This window comes from Rhinatrema bivittatum, chromosome 1, assembly GCF_901001135.1.
Source record: "Rhinatrema bivittatum chromosome 1, aRhiBiv1.1, whole genome shotgun sequence".
Lineage (NCBI taxonomy): Eukaryota > Metazoa > Chordata > Amphibia > Gymnophiona > Rhinatrematidae > Rhinatrema > Rhinatrema bivittatum.
Genome location: NC_042615.1, coordinates 692,366,810 through 692,383,599, shown reverse-complemented (window position 1 = coordinate 692,383,599; position 16,790 = coordinate 692,366,810). Strand labels below are relative to the sequence as shown.

The window sequence follows — 16,790 nt, the reverse complement described above, 5'->3', positions numbered from 1 at the left end:
GGATGTTGGTGATTTTTGTGAGGAAATACTGGGCGATTTCTTCGCTCTTAGTGGAGGCATCATTCTCAGGGATAGTGGGCTGAGAGGATTTGGTGAGGTTGGCAACATAATTGAAAAGGGCTTTCGGGTTGTACATGTATTGGTGGATCTTAGCTGAAAAGTAGTCTCTTTTTGTTTTGAGGGTGGTTATTCTATATTGGTGAAGGGTAGTTTTGAAACTTGAGGCGAGTTGGGGTGAGGGGGCTTTACGCCAGTTTCTCTCACGCTGCCTGAGGGTATTTTTTAGGGATCTTAGTTCAGTCGTGTACCAGGGTTGATGATTTTTTGTGGGTTGGGTAATGTTACGTCTGGAGATGGGGCATAGTTTGTCAGCAATTTCAAGAGTCATGCTGAGCCAGGATTTGATGGCAGTCTCTGGACTGGAGCAGTCAAGGCTAGTGGATGTGTTGGAAATGGCAAGAGCCAGTTCATCTCCAGAGCAGGGTTTCCTGAAGGTGAAGGTGGTGTTGTTTGAGGGAGTGGGGGTAGTAGGGAAGTTAAGGGGGAGGAGGGCTTTTATGAGGAAGTGGTCGGACCAAGGTACAGGGGAGCAGGTGGGGGGGTGGGATGGTAGGAAGCAGTGGTTGATGAATATAAGGTCAAGGGAGTGACCAGCTTGGTGCGTGGGGGAGGCAACAATTTGTCTAAGGCCTAGAGCTTGGAGTGCAGTAAGGAATGCCTCACAAGAAGGGGTAAGGGGGGGTGGCATCGACATGGAGGTTGAAGTCTCCTAGTATGATGGAAGGGATTTCAATGTTTATGTTGGCAGATAAGAATTCAATTAAGGGGGAGGGGTCCCGTTCGATGGATCCAGGAGGGGCATAAATGAGACAGATTTGCAGTGAGGGGGCTTTGAAGAGGCCAATTTCTAGCTTGGAGGGTGATGTGGTGTGGGAGAGTTTGAGATTAAGGTGTTTCTTGAAGGCTAGGAGGATGCCACCTCCTCTTTTCTTGGGTCTTGGAATGGATAGGAATTCGTAGGATTGTGTAGGTAGCTGGTTCAGGAGGACAATGTCTGTTTCTTTGAGCCAGGTTTCTGTTCTATATATTTCAGTTCATTACTATATTTCAGTTCTCTACAGCTCAGTCTCCAGGGATCGCTGTTCCAGTATCTGAGGGACTACAGCCCAGCCGGGCATTCCAGCTCACTACTGCCACCTCTAGTGGTTCAGTATACTGTCTAATAAAAGAACTAGTGTGTATCTGTCTCCTAACTCTGAGCCTGACCAGTGGTCCCTCTCGGGATCTTCCCCCGGGGGCATGGTCATCTGCCACCGGTCCAAGGATCCACCCACAACTCTCCTAAACAATAACACTTAGCTGATGCTGCAGCACAAGTTCCTACCCACATCTGGCAGACTGCTATTGCTTACCAACAGTGCCTTCCCAATATGTGCTAGCCATGTCTCTCAAGTCCAAATCTACCTTATTCCCATGTGCCTGTACACAGAAGTCTTTCTAGGTCTTTGGAGGGCAATCCCCAGTAATTCAGCTTCACTGTGCATTTCCTCCTAAGGTGAACAGCTACTCTTTCCCCTTTTTCTCTATTGTCTCTTCCAAAGTAATTCTGGCTTGTGGCAATTACATCCCATGTCTGACTTCACCACATCACTATTTTGCTAAATGCAAAAACATGCAAGTCTGCCCGTACCATGGTGGCCTCCGGGTGGTTTTGCTTTACAAGACTTTGGTGATTTGCGCACACTTTCTAAGCAATGAGTGTATATGTGGAAACAGTCATAGATAGCATCGAACACTGCCAAGAGCACAAGTCAACTTATACACGACACATTCCCATTATGGAACAGGGTTGCTGTGAACAAACCCAGTAACAGAACTGGAAACTTTTTCTGTCATGGGAAAACTTGACGTCTAGGTAATTTAAACAGCTATGAAATGCTATAAGATCCTTTCTTTATCATAAATTGTGAGTGGACAAATGAGTAAGACTTGATATAACATTTATAGTTATTTTTTTGTCAGTCACTTTAATACATCTTGAAGGAAAACAGAACATAATGTATGTAGTTTGTAGAAAAACAAGGTGAGATACCACAAATTACTGTCTGACTAACAAAAAAGATTACTATCTCACGATATCCCCCTCCAAAATTTTGCACTATTTTTAAGGGTGTACTCTACTGAGGTCCAAAAGGTCTGCAGCATAAAAACAAGACAGATACTTACAGTTTCTGGCACTTTCTGTGTTGCCATTAGCCTCAAGGATCCCTTCTTGTATCTCATCCAGCCACAAAACCGCAGACTCGTCTTCGGATACCTTTGACAAGAACACGGAAGGAACAACAAACAGAAAGCATTACTGCAAGGTTCAACAAGCTCTCGGCAAGCTACAAGCATTCTGCTGGAAACGCAAGTTGCTGAGGTTGTGCGGTTTTGGTGGGGGGAGAGTTTCCATCATTTTTACCGTCCAAGGATACAGCAACAATTTTCAGAAATGTTTCTGAAAAATACTCTTTGAAATAAAAGAGTGGACATGGCCGCAGACATGTAGGCATCAATCTGGGCTTCTTTTTAAAGCTTTATCCCCTAAAACACTAACAAAACCCTACCCAATGAATAAAATGAAAGCAGTGTTCACGGGGTAAACACTGTCCCCCCCATCCCACCTGGAACTCTCTCAGCCTGCCCCCTCGCTGGGCTATGTATTGGGAAACTGAGCCCTGGACTGAATTGCACAAATCAAAAGTCCTGTGTGCCTAGTTTAAATTACAGAAACTGCTGCATGCTACCATATTTTTTTAAAATAAATATTACAAGCTGAGTGTTTGAATTAATCGTAAAAGTCACCCAAGCACTAGTGCCCGCACTGTGACTACACGGTTCCCTAAAGAATCCTAGAAACACCTACATTACAATTTTATAAACACCTAAAAAACAGAAGTCCTAAACATAATTCATATTATCACATTAAAGCAGTGCTAGCAAAACATTTTTAGGTAATCTGGAGGACAGTTACTTAGCACCACTGAAGTTCCCAACCATTGCTGTGATTTTTGTGTTTTATATTTACCTTCGGTTTAGTGACTCCCAACAGGAGGAATCAGAACAGCTGGGGATTACTGTGCTGGTGTTTATCAGAACCCAATGCAAACATCACTCTGGCATGTGACAGAAGAAATACACCATAAACAGCTAAAAGGCCCATGGAAAGGGACTTATAAAGGCTACAGGGCTTGGCCAGAAGAAAAATGTAATGTGAGCAAAAAAAAAAAAAAAAATTTTATATATATATATATATATATATATATATATATATATATATATATATACACACACACACACAATCAGAAGAAGAAGGGGCACTTGGGAATAAGAGCAAAAGTGATGAGCATGTAAGAGCAAAGCATGTAAGCTAATATTCTGGGGAATTCAGGCACTGCTGTCTCAGCAGAGCTTTTGCCAACTTCATATATGGTATTTTTAAAAATCTTTGTAGACTGCAACTATTTTCGCTAAGAGAGCCCCCATCAGAAAACCATCGTACATACATTCTGCAATTTATTTGAATGTGGTAATGCTAATCCCCCCTTCTCCACCGCCAGTGCCTGTGATGTCAGATATAGTAAATAAGAAACCCCAGTAGCCTAACCGTTGCCAAAGGACATTTTCTGAAGTACACGGGACAATCTCTTCATCTCTGAAGTCCCTTTCATGAGGCATTTTCCTCACCAGATGCCAGTGCGGCGTCTCCTCTGCACTACAATCTTCAGTAAATAAACAGCCTTACAAACCACATGCAATCATTACTGTCATCGCCTTCTCTGGCACTGCACGCCACATGTTTACTACACCACATACAAATTATCCTGGCTGTATTACCTTTCTACTCTCACTTTCCTAACACTGATGGGATCATATATATATCTATGTCTATCTATCAAGAGAGAGAGAGAGAGAGAAGAGAGCAGGGAACCCTTAGGAGGAGGAGGGATGGAAGAAAAACCCGGGAGGAACGGCCAGAGTGAGAGAGAAACCAGAACAGGAGAAAGACTTCGTCATAGAAGGCAAAGGGGCTGAGGGGGAGGGGAGACCTTATGTCATCCAGGAAAGGAGGGAATCCAGGTGTGCTGGAGGAAGGTAGAGAGTTTACTGGAAGCAGGGGCGGGTCAGGAATAGGAAGGGGCTTCTTTAAAGCCAGGAGAGGTTGAGGGGATGGAGGTGGATCTCTGAGCAGGATCCTGGGAGATGAGTGGTGGAAACCCCTTCCAGAAGAGGAGACTCACCAAAAACTTGCAGGTTAGCGTTCTAGGGGAACGCTGCAATGGGTGGAGGTAGTTGCAGCCAGAGGGAAAAGGGGAGTCTCAATCCCCAGCTGCAGGCTACAGTGGGAGGTGGCAGTCGGGCCTGGTTTCCCCCAAAACCAAGCCCAGCAGCAAGCCATATGTGGACTGTCAATGAAACAATAGCAAAGAAATACCGTCATGCTGGAGAAGAGAATGGATTTGCTGTATGAGGAACTTGTAGTTTTACAGAGCTGAAAGAGAAACTTTGAACTACTTGGACAACCTGGGACTTTATCTGTTTAAGCCTAGCTTATCAACTGGGGTGAGAGGACCCGAATCCTTAGCTGTGACGTGCTGGAAGGAATGGGGTAAAATTAGGTGCTAGAGTCTTGAACTACCAGGACAACCTGGGACTTTATCTATTTATGCCCAGTTCATCAACGAAGGGGTGGGGGCTTGAATACATGGTCGGGGCACTCAGAGAGAAACAGGGTGAAGCTGCAAGGAGGTGGCGGCAGTGGGACGTGCAGAAGCAACCCCAGAGACTTAACCAATGTTTCAGAATTTTCTCTACCCAGAGACTCCCCGCTGGATCGCGACTGCCATCATGGACAACATAACAATTATATATATATATATATACCCCCATACATACAGTAACAACATGGTAAATGTCAGAAAATGACCTAAGTGGTCCATGCAGTCTGCCTGGTAATATATATATATATTTATTTATTTATATATATTTTTTAAGGGTATTAGTAACTGCTGCTCTGGAGAGGCTACACCTTTTCTCATTACCATCCTTTAGCCACAATGGATCCTCTATGTTTATCCCATGCCCTTTTGAATTCCAATTACTGTTCTTGGGTTCACCATGCATCCACCACCCTTCTCTGCGAAGAAATATTTTCTGATGCTGCTCCTGAGTAAACCCCCTCAGTTTCCAATCTTCAGCCCTTATTCTACAGCTCTCCTTTCATTGGAAAAGGTTTGATTCCTGTGCATTACTTCCTTTCAGGCATTTAAAAACGATACAGATTTGTGTGTTATAGGAATGCACGTATTCAGGTCCTTCAGTCTCATCTCACATGGCTTTTGCTGCAGACCCCACACCATTTCGGTTGTTCTTCTCTGGACCGCTTCCATCCTGTCTCTATCCTTTTTGAGATACGGTCTCTAGAACTGAACACAGCACTCCAGGTGAGGCCTCAAAAAGACCTGAACGAGGGCATCATCACCTCCTTTTTCTTGTTGGTTATGCCTCTCTTTATGCAGCCCTTCATCCCTCTGCCTTAACCCACCGCCTTGGCATTTTGCTTCGCTGCATTTGGATCTTCAGATGCTATCATCCTGAGTTTGCTCTCTGTCTGTGCAGTGTTTCACCCCCATCACATACAACACCTTTGGTTTCTGCATGCCAAATGCATGACTCTGCACTTCTTGGCACTGAGTCCCAGAGGCCAAACCTTCAACCACTCAGGTTTTCTTAGATCACTTCTCATTCTCTGCGCTCCTTCAGGTGTGTCCACTCAATTGCAGGTCTTAATGTCATCCTCAAAAAGGCAAATGTTTCCCCTTCTAACTCTTTCCCAATGTCACTCACAGAACCGGCCCAGAACAGATCTTTGAGGCGCTCCACTTATGACTCTTCCCTCCTCGGAGTAGGTTCCATTTACCACTACTTACTGTTGAATGGCGGTCAAGCAATTTGGAATCCATTCCACAACCACAGGTGACGTTGTGAGCATCAGAAAGAACAACATACCCAAGGAAAACAAGTATGCTGCCGGATAAATTCCAGCGGGCTTTGCTTGAAGTAGGGCGGCTCGGAGTACGGACAGCCCTGACCTTTATGGTCCAGGGGACTGATATGCAGACATCACGGAAAAAGTACAGGACTGCTTCTACAGCCAAGATCATATGCAAAAGCAAAATCAATCAGCATGTCTGACTGTAAATATTACTACCCTTAACATAAGGCTTGGGGGTAACCAGCACGGAGCGGCAGTTACTACTCTAAACAGAGACACAGAGGTTAACCTGCACAGAGCGGCTGTTATTACCTTAGGAAACTTGCTGGGCAGACTGGATGGACATTTGGTCTTTTTCTGCCGTCGTTACCCGTGTGAGGGTGGAGCCTGAAGTTCAGGGTGGGTGGAGACTCCCAACACAGTCTAGAAAGATTACAGGCATGTGGTCTCAGGGAGGGCAGGGGCTGGGAGAGGCAAAGGTGGCTGTCACATGAAAGACTGGATCTGTATCTGGGAGCCTGTGTTTATTTAGGAGCAGGGGAAGGAAGCAGAGACTCCATGCTCAACAGTTTTTCCTGCCACTGCAGCAAGGTACAGCTGCAGAGGAACTTCACTGGGCTTACCTTTGGCTCTGGAGTAGAGAGCAGCCACCTCCCCCTGCAAGCAACAGGTAAAATCCAGCAAGCTGCAAAGGCTTGACATTCATGTACTACGAGATAGGGTTTAACGCAGGCATTCGTTTGAGGAGTTTCCTGCAGAGATGAGAGTTCAGAGCTCTGCGACATCGAAAAGCGAGGCGAGCCATCTCTTACGTGGAGCAATGCGCCAGGAAACACTACCAGAGACCCAGATGCTGACAAATGAATTGATGCCTTGTTGCTTCGTAGTTGTATACTCGTGCAAGCTACATTTCTGGATGTTTTATCAAAGCTCTCAGGGGGCGGGGCAGGGCTTAGAAGAGGGAAATGTTAAAACTGTCCACATCGGGACAAAGACTGCATTTATTTTTGCCCCTGCAGACTTTACCCCAAGTTTCAAAGTGCAAACCTACATGTAAAGCTTTGAAACCGTCTGTGGGTACAAAGTTCACATAGTCACTTGCTCCTGCTTCTTCTGGGGGAAGAATTTTGCTGGGAAAGTCCACGCACAGATTTGAAAATGCCATCTACATGCCTACTTCTCCCTTGATCTAAACACATCCCCGGGGCTACCTCCTCTCAACGCGGCTGAAAGCATGCACACCGTCTCCTCATTCACCTCCGCGCCCGCGGCTGACGGAGGAGAGAAATGCTGCCTCTGATGTCATCCAGTGTCCCCCCCCCCCAGTTTTTGCCTGGCTGGTGACACGAAGGGAGCAGCAACGGACTCTCGTTTCCCACTGGGGCTGCAAAAGTGCTACCTCCGCTGGCTCGAGCAGCAGAGGTCCGACTCAGGAAGGATTACCAAGGCGGCTGGGTTGCCCCCTGTGGCATCTGGATTCAAATTGCTCGCCTTTCCAAATCCGTGCTCGAGGCAAGTTACAATTCAAACGCAGGAGTTGGCTCACAAATCTAAGCTGGCACCTGAGGCAACGCGAGAGTGCAAAGGACTTGGCCAAGGCCACAGGCAGAGTCAGTGGAGGAAGCAGGATTTGAGCCCTGGCTTCCCTGATTTTCAGCTGAACCTGTGGGGGGGGGGGGGGGGGGGGCATGAAGCCTCGGGCAATATCTTCTTTATCCTAAATCAAGCAGGAGAGATTCTGAGCTACTTAAGGAGTCACAACTTTCACTTCTCAACATTACCAGCCAATAGGAACACACGGCTACCAGACAATTTACCTGATGAGAAAAACCGCTATCTGCTTTATGGCGTTTAGATACGTAGCTTGTACAGAAGCCTGCACAGGCCCTTTGTTTCTGCAATTGCCTTATTTATGAAGCACTGCATTTGCTTTGCAACGCATTCCTGTTCACTGGTGCATGTTCAGCACACCTTTGCAGTGACAAAAGATCCCTGCTCCAAATGCAGCCATATAAGGGAATCAAGCCACTAAGGCCACCCGAATTATCTTCCCCTGGAAGCTTTGTACAACAGGAATTTCTCAAAATACAACCCCCCCCCCCCCCCCCCCATGTTTAACACTGAAGGTGTGAGCTATTTGACAGTCACACTATTGAGTGAATCGGGCAACCCGGTATGGTATTTGCCGGCCTTCCTAATTATGGTAGAAGGCTCCTCCTAGGGGGAGGGGGGAACTCATTTCCTGCCTCCTTGACTCGCCTTGTGCCAGGCTGCCCACTTCCACATGTTCAAAAAAATATGGCAACAAATGGGGCAGACTAACTTTATTAGTGTTGATCAAGGGGAATTGTCCAATTTCTTCATTATTAACCAAGAAAACACAGAAGACAAGGCGGATGTGAATTTCATGGAGGTTTTGAATCCGAACACTGCAAGGTAGTCAGGCTTCAAAAGCATCGAGAAACAATTTCCACAGTACATACTCGGCAGCTCAGACTAATAATCCCCGGTGGCAATACCACCGCTGCTGCTGCCCCAGCCTCCCACAGTGATTCTGCAGAGACTGGGGAATTCCAGTCTCTGCATACATACATACATACATACATACACAACTCTATCTCCGATGCCCTGGAGCACTGGGAAAACTGCCTCGCAGTCATCAACCCCCTACTCAACCACCTCCATCTAGCCATTAACACGAACAAAACGGAACTCCTACTCATCTCCCCCCACTCTTCCAACTCCACCTCACTGTCTAACAACGCCAAGTTTAACCTTCACTCAGCGCAACCATTTGTAAAGGACCTTGGAGTTCTCCTCGATAACCAATTAAGCATGAAGAATTATGTTAACTCTACTCTTAAAACTGGCTTCTTCAAACTTAACGTACTCAAAAAAACTCGGACCTCTCCTACACACCCAAGACTTCCGTACAGTGATCCAAGCCTCCATCTCTTCCAAATCGGATTACTGCAACTCTCTCCTCCTAGGGCTCCCACATTCTACGATAAAACCATTACAAATGTTACAAAACGCCACAGCAAGACTCATCACAAACTCCCGTAAACATGAACACATCACTCCCATCCTCAGAGACCTACACTGGCTCCCCATACCCTCCCGCATACACTACAAAACCTTGACTACAGTACATAAAGCCATTCACGCCCACAACTCCAGATGGTTAGATCTTCCTTTCACCGCCCCCCAGTCCACTCGTCCGACTAGATCTGCCAACAAAGGTACCCTTCTTGTGCCCTCACTTAAAATAGCCCATCTCTCCTCTGCATGCGACCGTGCCATCTCGATTGCAGGTCCTGCTCTATGGAACACCCTGTCACCCGACCTGTGCCTTGAACCATGCGTTATCAAATTCAAAAAGAAACTAAAAATGTTTCTATTTAAACAAGCTTATCCAGAATAGTCTGCCCATAAACCTGTCATCCTAAATATCACTACATGGTATCTATGCATCCCTCATATTGAGGACCTGGTTGTTTTGTTAATTCCTTTCTTCTTGGCTGCTCCTTTGTTTTCCCCCTCCAAGTTCATCTTCCCTGTTAACATGTAATTTCCAAGCCTATCTCGTTCATTGTAAACCGGTATGATGTCCACTACTAATACCGGTATATAAAATTTTTTTTAAATAAATAAATAAATAAATTCCATGCCAAGGCTCAGATTTTGCCGCCTGCTCATGGGAAACCCGGGGACACTGCATGTAGCCAGTAACTTTTGAAAAAAGTACCCCATCACGGGTCAGGTTTCAGCAAATGCCCGGTGTCAAGGAAAAACCCACTCCCCTTCCCACTATAAACGGATTTTCAGAAAAATCAGCAGGTCTCAATCTAGACCTTGTAGCCCGCACATACTTACGTTAAGGATTTGAAGCAGATGGTTACACACCCGGCCTCGGATCTTTCTAATGAAGCTTCAAAACTTATAAAATAGCCCATAAAACACACCAGAGTAAATTTTCAAAATGGCTATGCACGGAAGCAGTATTTCGCAAGAGCCCAAAGTATGGGGCCGATGTAATATTTGTGCGCAGAAAATGGACACTCAGATGCTGAGCGCCCGTTTTCCTAAGGCATGCCCAGCCACCTCTCCTGGGTGCGCGATACAATATTTAAATTAGGGGGTTGTGCCAAAAAAGGAGGCGCTAGGAAAAACTGTGTCCCCCCCTAGCATCTCCTCGGCATTGGGTGCACAAGAAAGGTGGCTATCGGTGCAGGTTGGGAAAACAAACGCTCAGTCTGTGAGTACCCGTTTTTCTCCCACTACTGGCATATACAAACACAAGATACATGGCCTGGACTGTGTATCTTGTGTGTCCAGAATTTTTTTCAAAAAAATTTTTTTTTTTTTTTTAAACCTAAATCTGCTTTCTTTGGTTCTTCCTAATTAGTATCATGACGATACTATTAGGAGGAATCATAGAAAGCAGGATTTTTCTTTTCTTCCAATGTGCCCTTCAGCGTGGCATACCTTTTACGCCAGCCACGAGCTAGCAAAGAATTTGCCACATTGCAATGGGCGCGCTCGCCACGCCGGAAATTTTTTGCATCATGGGGATTAGCTAATAGCCTCACCTACATGGAATTTACATGTGATTAGTGTATGAGCTACATGGTGATTTGGATGCACATTTTGGACATGCTAATCCCTATATTGCATCGGTGGTTATGGACGCACGTCCAAATTGCGCGTCCAATATATATATAGAAACATATAGAAACATAGAAATGACGGCAGAAGAAGACCAAATGGCCCATCCAGTCTGCCCAGCAAGCTTCACACATATTTTCTCTCATTCTTATCTGTTTCTCTTAGCTCTTGGTTCTATTTCCCTTCCACCCCCATGTTAATCGTGTTAAGCACAGTATTGCATCAGCTCCTGTGTGTGTAGTAACAGTGTCGTGCATAAATGTGAAAGGAAATAAAAAGGGATGCTTTAGGGGTGTTCCTGAGCAAGGTCTGCAGGTTTACTCACAAATTAGAATTTTGCAAGCAGTAGAGAAGCCTTCATTATTGAACCTGCCTGCATGCTTTTACACTTGCTAAGTCAGTCAGGGAAATGACATTGCACTTGTCTGTAGTTTTTGGCTGGAAGGTCAGGGTTAAACGGTGGGGATTTCAGGGTGAAGTGCTGGAGGGTCTGGATTAACATATGCGCCCAAGTATTTTCATAAGTGGATTATGCTTATTCAAAATATTCACTTTCCTGCATTACAAATATACCTGCTAGTTTCAAGGAAGAAACATACTGTATTTTATATGCTGTAAAATATTTAACTTTACATGCACTGACACACATAGTATTGAAAATTACTCTCATGTATATATGAGCATTTTCTGGTGTTCACATTGAGGTCGTTCACAATAAGGGCACACTTGATTCAAAATTTGTATGACAGCAGGACAGAAAAGAAAGAAGACCTAGGAATAAGACCATAAAAGAAAACAACTGTGCCAGGTTGATAATTTAAAGGTGCTAGCTTCTCCTGCAGTTTTGAAAACTCTGGTTGATAATTAGGGTGTGTGTTGTGCTGGCCAAACACAAGCTCCTGAATATAGGGAGGGGACACAAATTAACATGCATGAATGCATCACAGGGCAGCATACTAGTGTACTGCAAACTGTGCTAATGTTCCCATTCTCCCAAGTTATAAAAGCAGGACTGACTCATACAAGCTGACTAACCCCTTAGTATCTCCAGATCAGAGCCTGCTTCTATGGAAGGCAGAAACGGGAACCTGGCCATAGACGGGGGCAGAAGAAGGTGCTCTAACTTGGCAAAGTGATAAGAAACCAGAATCATCGTCAATTCTCATTTGCTTCTGAGATGCAGAGCCTCTGCCAGTTGATTGGTAAAAGGGGGAAAAAAAATAACCTCAAAACTAACAAAAAAACAAAAACAAAAAGGTCACCGACCGTTCTGCCAGATCAAAAGTGAGCATGAATTATCATGACAACCTCAATGAGGAGACAACTTTGTAAAAAAAATATAAATTCGAAGCTGAAAACCAAGTTCAAGGAGACAAAACACCTGGGCGGCAAAAGCCCTTCTGGAAAGTGAAGAGTTAAAACGAGTGCATCTGGGATGCAACTTAATCTCTGCTAGGGAGGGGCTGCCGAGTCCTGCCCCCTGCACACACAGGCAGCGGCGGTCGCACCCCCGGAGACACGGGGCAAGGCGCCGCAGACTGCTCCGTGGACGTGCAGCACATCGTCACCGGCTTTCCACCCCCGAGAGAGGAAAAATGTGATCGCGACGCCGACTCAAGTCCCCAGAACATCAGGGAAAAGGGACGCTTTCTTCAACCGGGCTGAAAAATTTATCGCCGCGATGAACTCGCTACTGGTACTGGCAGGATTGCTCTTCCTCTCCTCTCTCGTGTGCCAACAAGGTAAGCAGGTCTAAGTCTTCCGAGCGCAGCCCTTATCGCTGAAATAAGTATATATAGATATATATAATTTTTTTGGCACTGCAGTTTTGGCCCAGCCGTTTCCTTCGTTTCTTTTGGGCTTCTGACTCAAAACAGACCCAGCCCTTTACTGGGCGACAAGCGCCATGAGCCTTCTTTTGTTATGATTTCCTTATTTTCTATAATCTCCCCTAGCCTGATCATTCGAGGGGCAGTCCCTGGCCAGGAGCCTCAAACAGATCCCCCACCCCCGTGCAGACTGGTTCCAGTCACTTAGGTTCCACCATAGAGCAATAAATAGCCGGGACTCCCATCCTCTCTCTCCTCCATACCCCCGGGGGTTGTGAATACTTCTTCCGTTGCATCCCCAGTTGGCCTCAGAGGCGAAAATCAAACCCAGACTTCTACCCGGTGCTGCCACCGAGCCGGCCCTGGATTTCATGAGGTCGATATTGTAAGGCTGTGTGTGGTTAACCCGATAGTCCAATACCTCCTCCGCCGTCTGCATTCATTTTCTGCTGCCTCTCTTAATAGTGATCTCCATAATAAAAAAGAAAAAAAAAAAACAACTTTAATTTTCTTACCCTCCCCTTCACAACAGCTCTGAATGTTAATGTGCAGCCTGATTTTGTCATCAAGTTTCTTTAACTCAGTCAACTCTCTCACAAAATCTAAATCACCATGAAGAAAAACAAACCATGGTCCAAAACTTTAACCAAATGGAAGCACCTTCTGTAGTGAAACGTGAAAATTAGGCTTTGGGATAACAAATAAAACATATTTGCATCAAAAAAGCGACATTTCAGTCTTTACAGTTCACTATTCCAACCAACAGGCACTGTTAACCGGCATTTGGACGTGCGTTTGACGCGCTAGCTTTACCCCTTATTCAGTAAGGGATAATAGCGCGTCGAAAACGTGCGTCCAACCCCCCCACCCCCCCAAGATTAATAGCGCCCGCAAATGCAAATGCATGTTGATGGCCCTATCAGTAATTCCTGTGTGATACAGTAAATAAAATGTGCAGCCAAGCCGCACATTTTACTTTAAGAAATTAGCGCCTATCCAAAGGTAGGCGTTAATTTCTGCAGGCGATATTAAGTCAAAGGCCCCAAAAGTTAAAAAAAAGTAAAAATTAAAAAAACAAATAAAATTAAATGGGCCCGCAGCTTGAAAACCGGATGCTCAATTTTGCCGGCGTCCGGTTTCTGAACCCGTGGCTGTCAGCGGGCTTGAGAACCGACGCCGGCAAAATTGAGCGTCGGCTGTCAAACCCACTGACAGCCGCCACTCCTGTAAAAAAAAGAGGCACTAGGGACGCGCTAGTGTCCCTAGCGCCTCTTTTTACTGCAGACCCTAATTTAAATAAATAAATTTACTGTATCGCGCGCACAAGAGCGTGTCCTGTGCGTGCGCCAGGAGAGCGGGCGCTCTTCCGCGATTTTACTGCATCGGCCCCACAAGTTATAAGGAGCCATGAGAGGTTACTTACATTCATCATGGTTTCAGTTATGCAAGTAATCACTCAAACACAATTGGCTGCTAAAGCTCATAAAATACTACAATTATTAACAGACATTGGAGTGACTGTGATGTTTGAGGGGAAATGAAGTCATTTAAGTGCTGGAAATAGATGGGTAATTGTTTTTTGCTTTTCCAACATAAAACCATTTGTGAATATGAGGCTCTGGTATTAAAGCACAATGCTATCCAGGACTAATGCTGAAAAATGAAGTAAATTACATATAAACAAACACCTCTAGTGCAAGGGATTCTCTTTTTTGTAAACTTTTAGACTGAATTTGGAGATTTGGAAAAGTGGCTGCTTTGTAGTATCCAAGAACTGATGTCTGCCATCTATGTTACAGCTGCTCCCTCCCCCCCCCCCCCCCATGCCATTCCTTCTCAGATGCAAAATACAGGAAGGAAGGCTCGTACATGTTTTGATTCTATTTTAACTCAATTGTCTGTTCATTTACATGCAAATTCAGGTTATGCCAGGTTCAGTTCTGATCCAAATATTACCAGGACATTCAAAGGCCTTCCTCCGGGGGACAGTGAAGCACTTCCACATCACATTATAGAAGGCTTGCCAGAAGACGCTCCTCATGATGAAGATAAATGCCTTTTGAAGGGGTCGAAAGGAGCAGCGCTAAAAGTGAGCAACACCACCAAGGCGTACCTGACCAGCTCCTTGAGCACCAGGCTGATTCCAGCAGTGTATATCGCTGTGGTCTTAATAGGCGTGCCGGCTAATGCCATCACCCTGTGGATGCTCTTCTTCCACGTCGGGTCAGTCTGCACCGCCATCCTGTACACCAACTTAGCTATTTCAGACTTCCTCTTCTGCCTCATGCTGCCATTCAAGATCGCCTACCACCTGAACGGCAATCATTGGGGGTTCGGGGAGATCCTGTGCCGCACGATGACTGTGGTTTTCTACGGCAACATGTACTGCTCCATCCTCCTCCTCATGTGCATCAGCATCAGTCGATACCTGGCCATCGTCCATCCGTTTGTCTACAGGGGGCTGCCGCAACGGACCTTTGCGGTGTCGCTCAGCCTGCTGGTGTGGATCATCGTCTTCTTGTACATGCTACCGTTCACCATCACCAACCAAGAATACCGTTTGGAAGACCTGAACATATCCACCTGCCACGACGTGCACAACGCCTGTGAGACTTTATCACACCTTAAGTTCTATTATTTCCTATTTTTAGCTATTTTTGGCTTTCTGATTCCGCTGGCTGTTGTTGTGTTTTGTTACATCTCCATCATTAGGACACTGAGTACCTATGACCAGAAATGGTTCTGGTACGTTAAAATAACCATCTTGATCCTTACAATTTTCACAATTTGCTTCACACCCAGCAATATTCTACTTATCGTCCACCATGTGAAATATTATCAGAACAATACAGATGACTTATATTTTTCCTACACTATTGCCTTATGCCTCAGCAGCCTAAATAGCTGCCTAGATCCATTCCTTTATTTCCTTATGACCAAAATCAAAGACCAGTCAAATAATTATCGCACGATGCTCAGGGTATCGGGACATGCACAGATGCAGCTCTAGGCTTCCGAACTGTACAACAGCGGACTGCTGAGGGGCTGGAAATCAGGACAATGGATCATACAGACTTTAGCATCTCCCCCTTGGTTTTCAGCATTTGCTGTATCGCAATCAGACTGCAAATCCAGTAATCCTGCGTAAGAAAATCCTCAAGAATGATAAGGAACTTTGTAAATAATGCTGATATGTTACTGTACTTTCATTTAATGCACTGTAGGATAAAAGATATATTAAGGGCAATAATCAAAGGCATTTCCATGGATAAAACAGTATTTTGCTTGCAGAAATGGCTTTTTTGATTATTACCCATCCTGGGTACTTTTATCCGCCTACTGTGGAGGCTTTCCCGGGGGATGGGGGCAGGTTGGATAATAGAACTACGAACATGGTTTTGTACTGAAAAATTATGCGCAGAAAAAGTAGGAAAAAAAAATCTCTGCGTCTGATTTTTTTTCTTGGGCAATAAAGCCAAACTGCTGGTGTAGTTTTGGCTTTAATTATTGGCGTAAATCCCACTGGTGAAAATAACCATCAGTGCTCCCACTTTTTATTTACCTACAAGTAGGGACTTTTGTTTTTATTTTTTCCCCAAGAATTTATTAGTGTTTATTATAATAAACAAAACTGGGCAAGAATCAGTGGAAATATTTTCGACAGTACAATTTGAGTTTTTTTTTTTTTTTTGTTGTAAACATTTTTTATTGGTAATCAGTACATCAAACAAGATAACACAGCGTATGCATCACAACACTGGCGAACCAGTGTGAAAAAGATAAGAATAACATCTGGAAACATCAACCTGCCACTGATACCATTTAAATATCATGTTATAAAACCCCCTCCACTCCCCCCCCCCCCCCCCCGCCCCCCCCCCCCCCCCCCCAGGACCAGACCAATCAAGTTCAGTACGAGATGAAGGAGTTAACTATAGACATCAAGGATTCGGCTTGTCGCATAGGATTCACAAGCAAAAAGAGAACCCACCCATCCAAACCAAAGTGTATGGCATAGAAAAAGGAGTTTGTTAGAGAACATCAAGGAGCTTGCATATTTAATACTGTACGAGAGTCCTGTATTCGTAACCAGTCAGTATAAGGACGCCAGACCTTGTGAAATTCCACGACCCTATCTTGATGGAGTGCCGTGAGTTGATATAACCTGTAATAGGAATGTAAGCGCTGCTGAATAGCTGCCAAAGTCGGAGCCCGTTCCTGCTTCCAATGAAGGGCTATCTCCGCTCTGGTCGCGA

The 16,790-nt window shown here is 45.1% G+C and overlaps 2 protein-coding genes across 3 annotated transcripts in view; one reads left to right on the top strand and one right to left on the bottom strand.

The window, feature by feature from the left end:
• The window catches only part of IQGAP2 (IQ motif containing GTPase activating protein 2), a 604,286-nt gene that overhangs the window by 177,140 nt on the left and 410,356 nt on the right, over positions 1–16,790 (bottom strand). For both annotated transcript variants that reach the window (XM_029575244.1, XM_029575253.1), the window contains one exon: positions 2,227–2,317. In XM_029575244.1, coding sequence (XP_029431104.1) covers positions 2,227–2,317 — 91 coding nt within the window. The remainder of the gene's footprint in view (positions 1–2,226; positions 2,318–16,790) is intronic.
• Positions 12,122–16,206, top strand: F2RL2 (coagulation factor II thrombin receptor like 2). Its single transcript, XM_029575266.1, has 2 exons — positions 12,122–12,447; positions 14,457–16,206. The coding sequence occupies exons 1-2, from the start codon at positions 12,387–12,389 to the stop codon at positions 15,542–15,544; spliced, it is 1,149 nt and encodes a 382-aa protein (XP_029431126.1). The 5' UTR covers positions 12,122–12,386; the 3' UTR covers positions 15,545–16,206.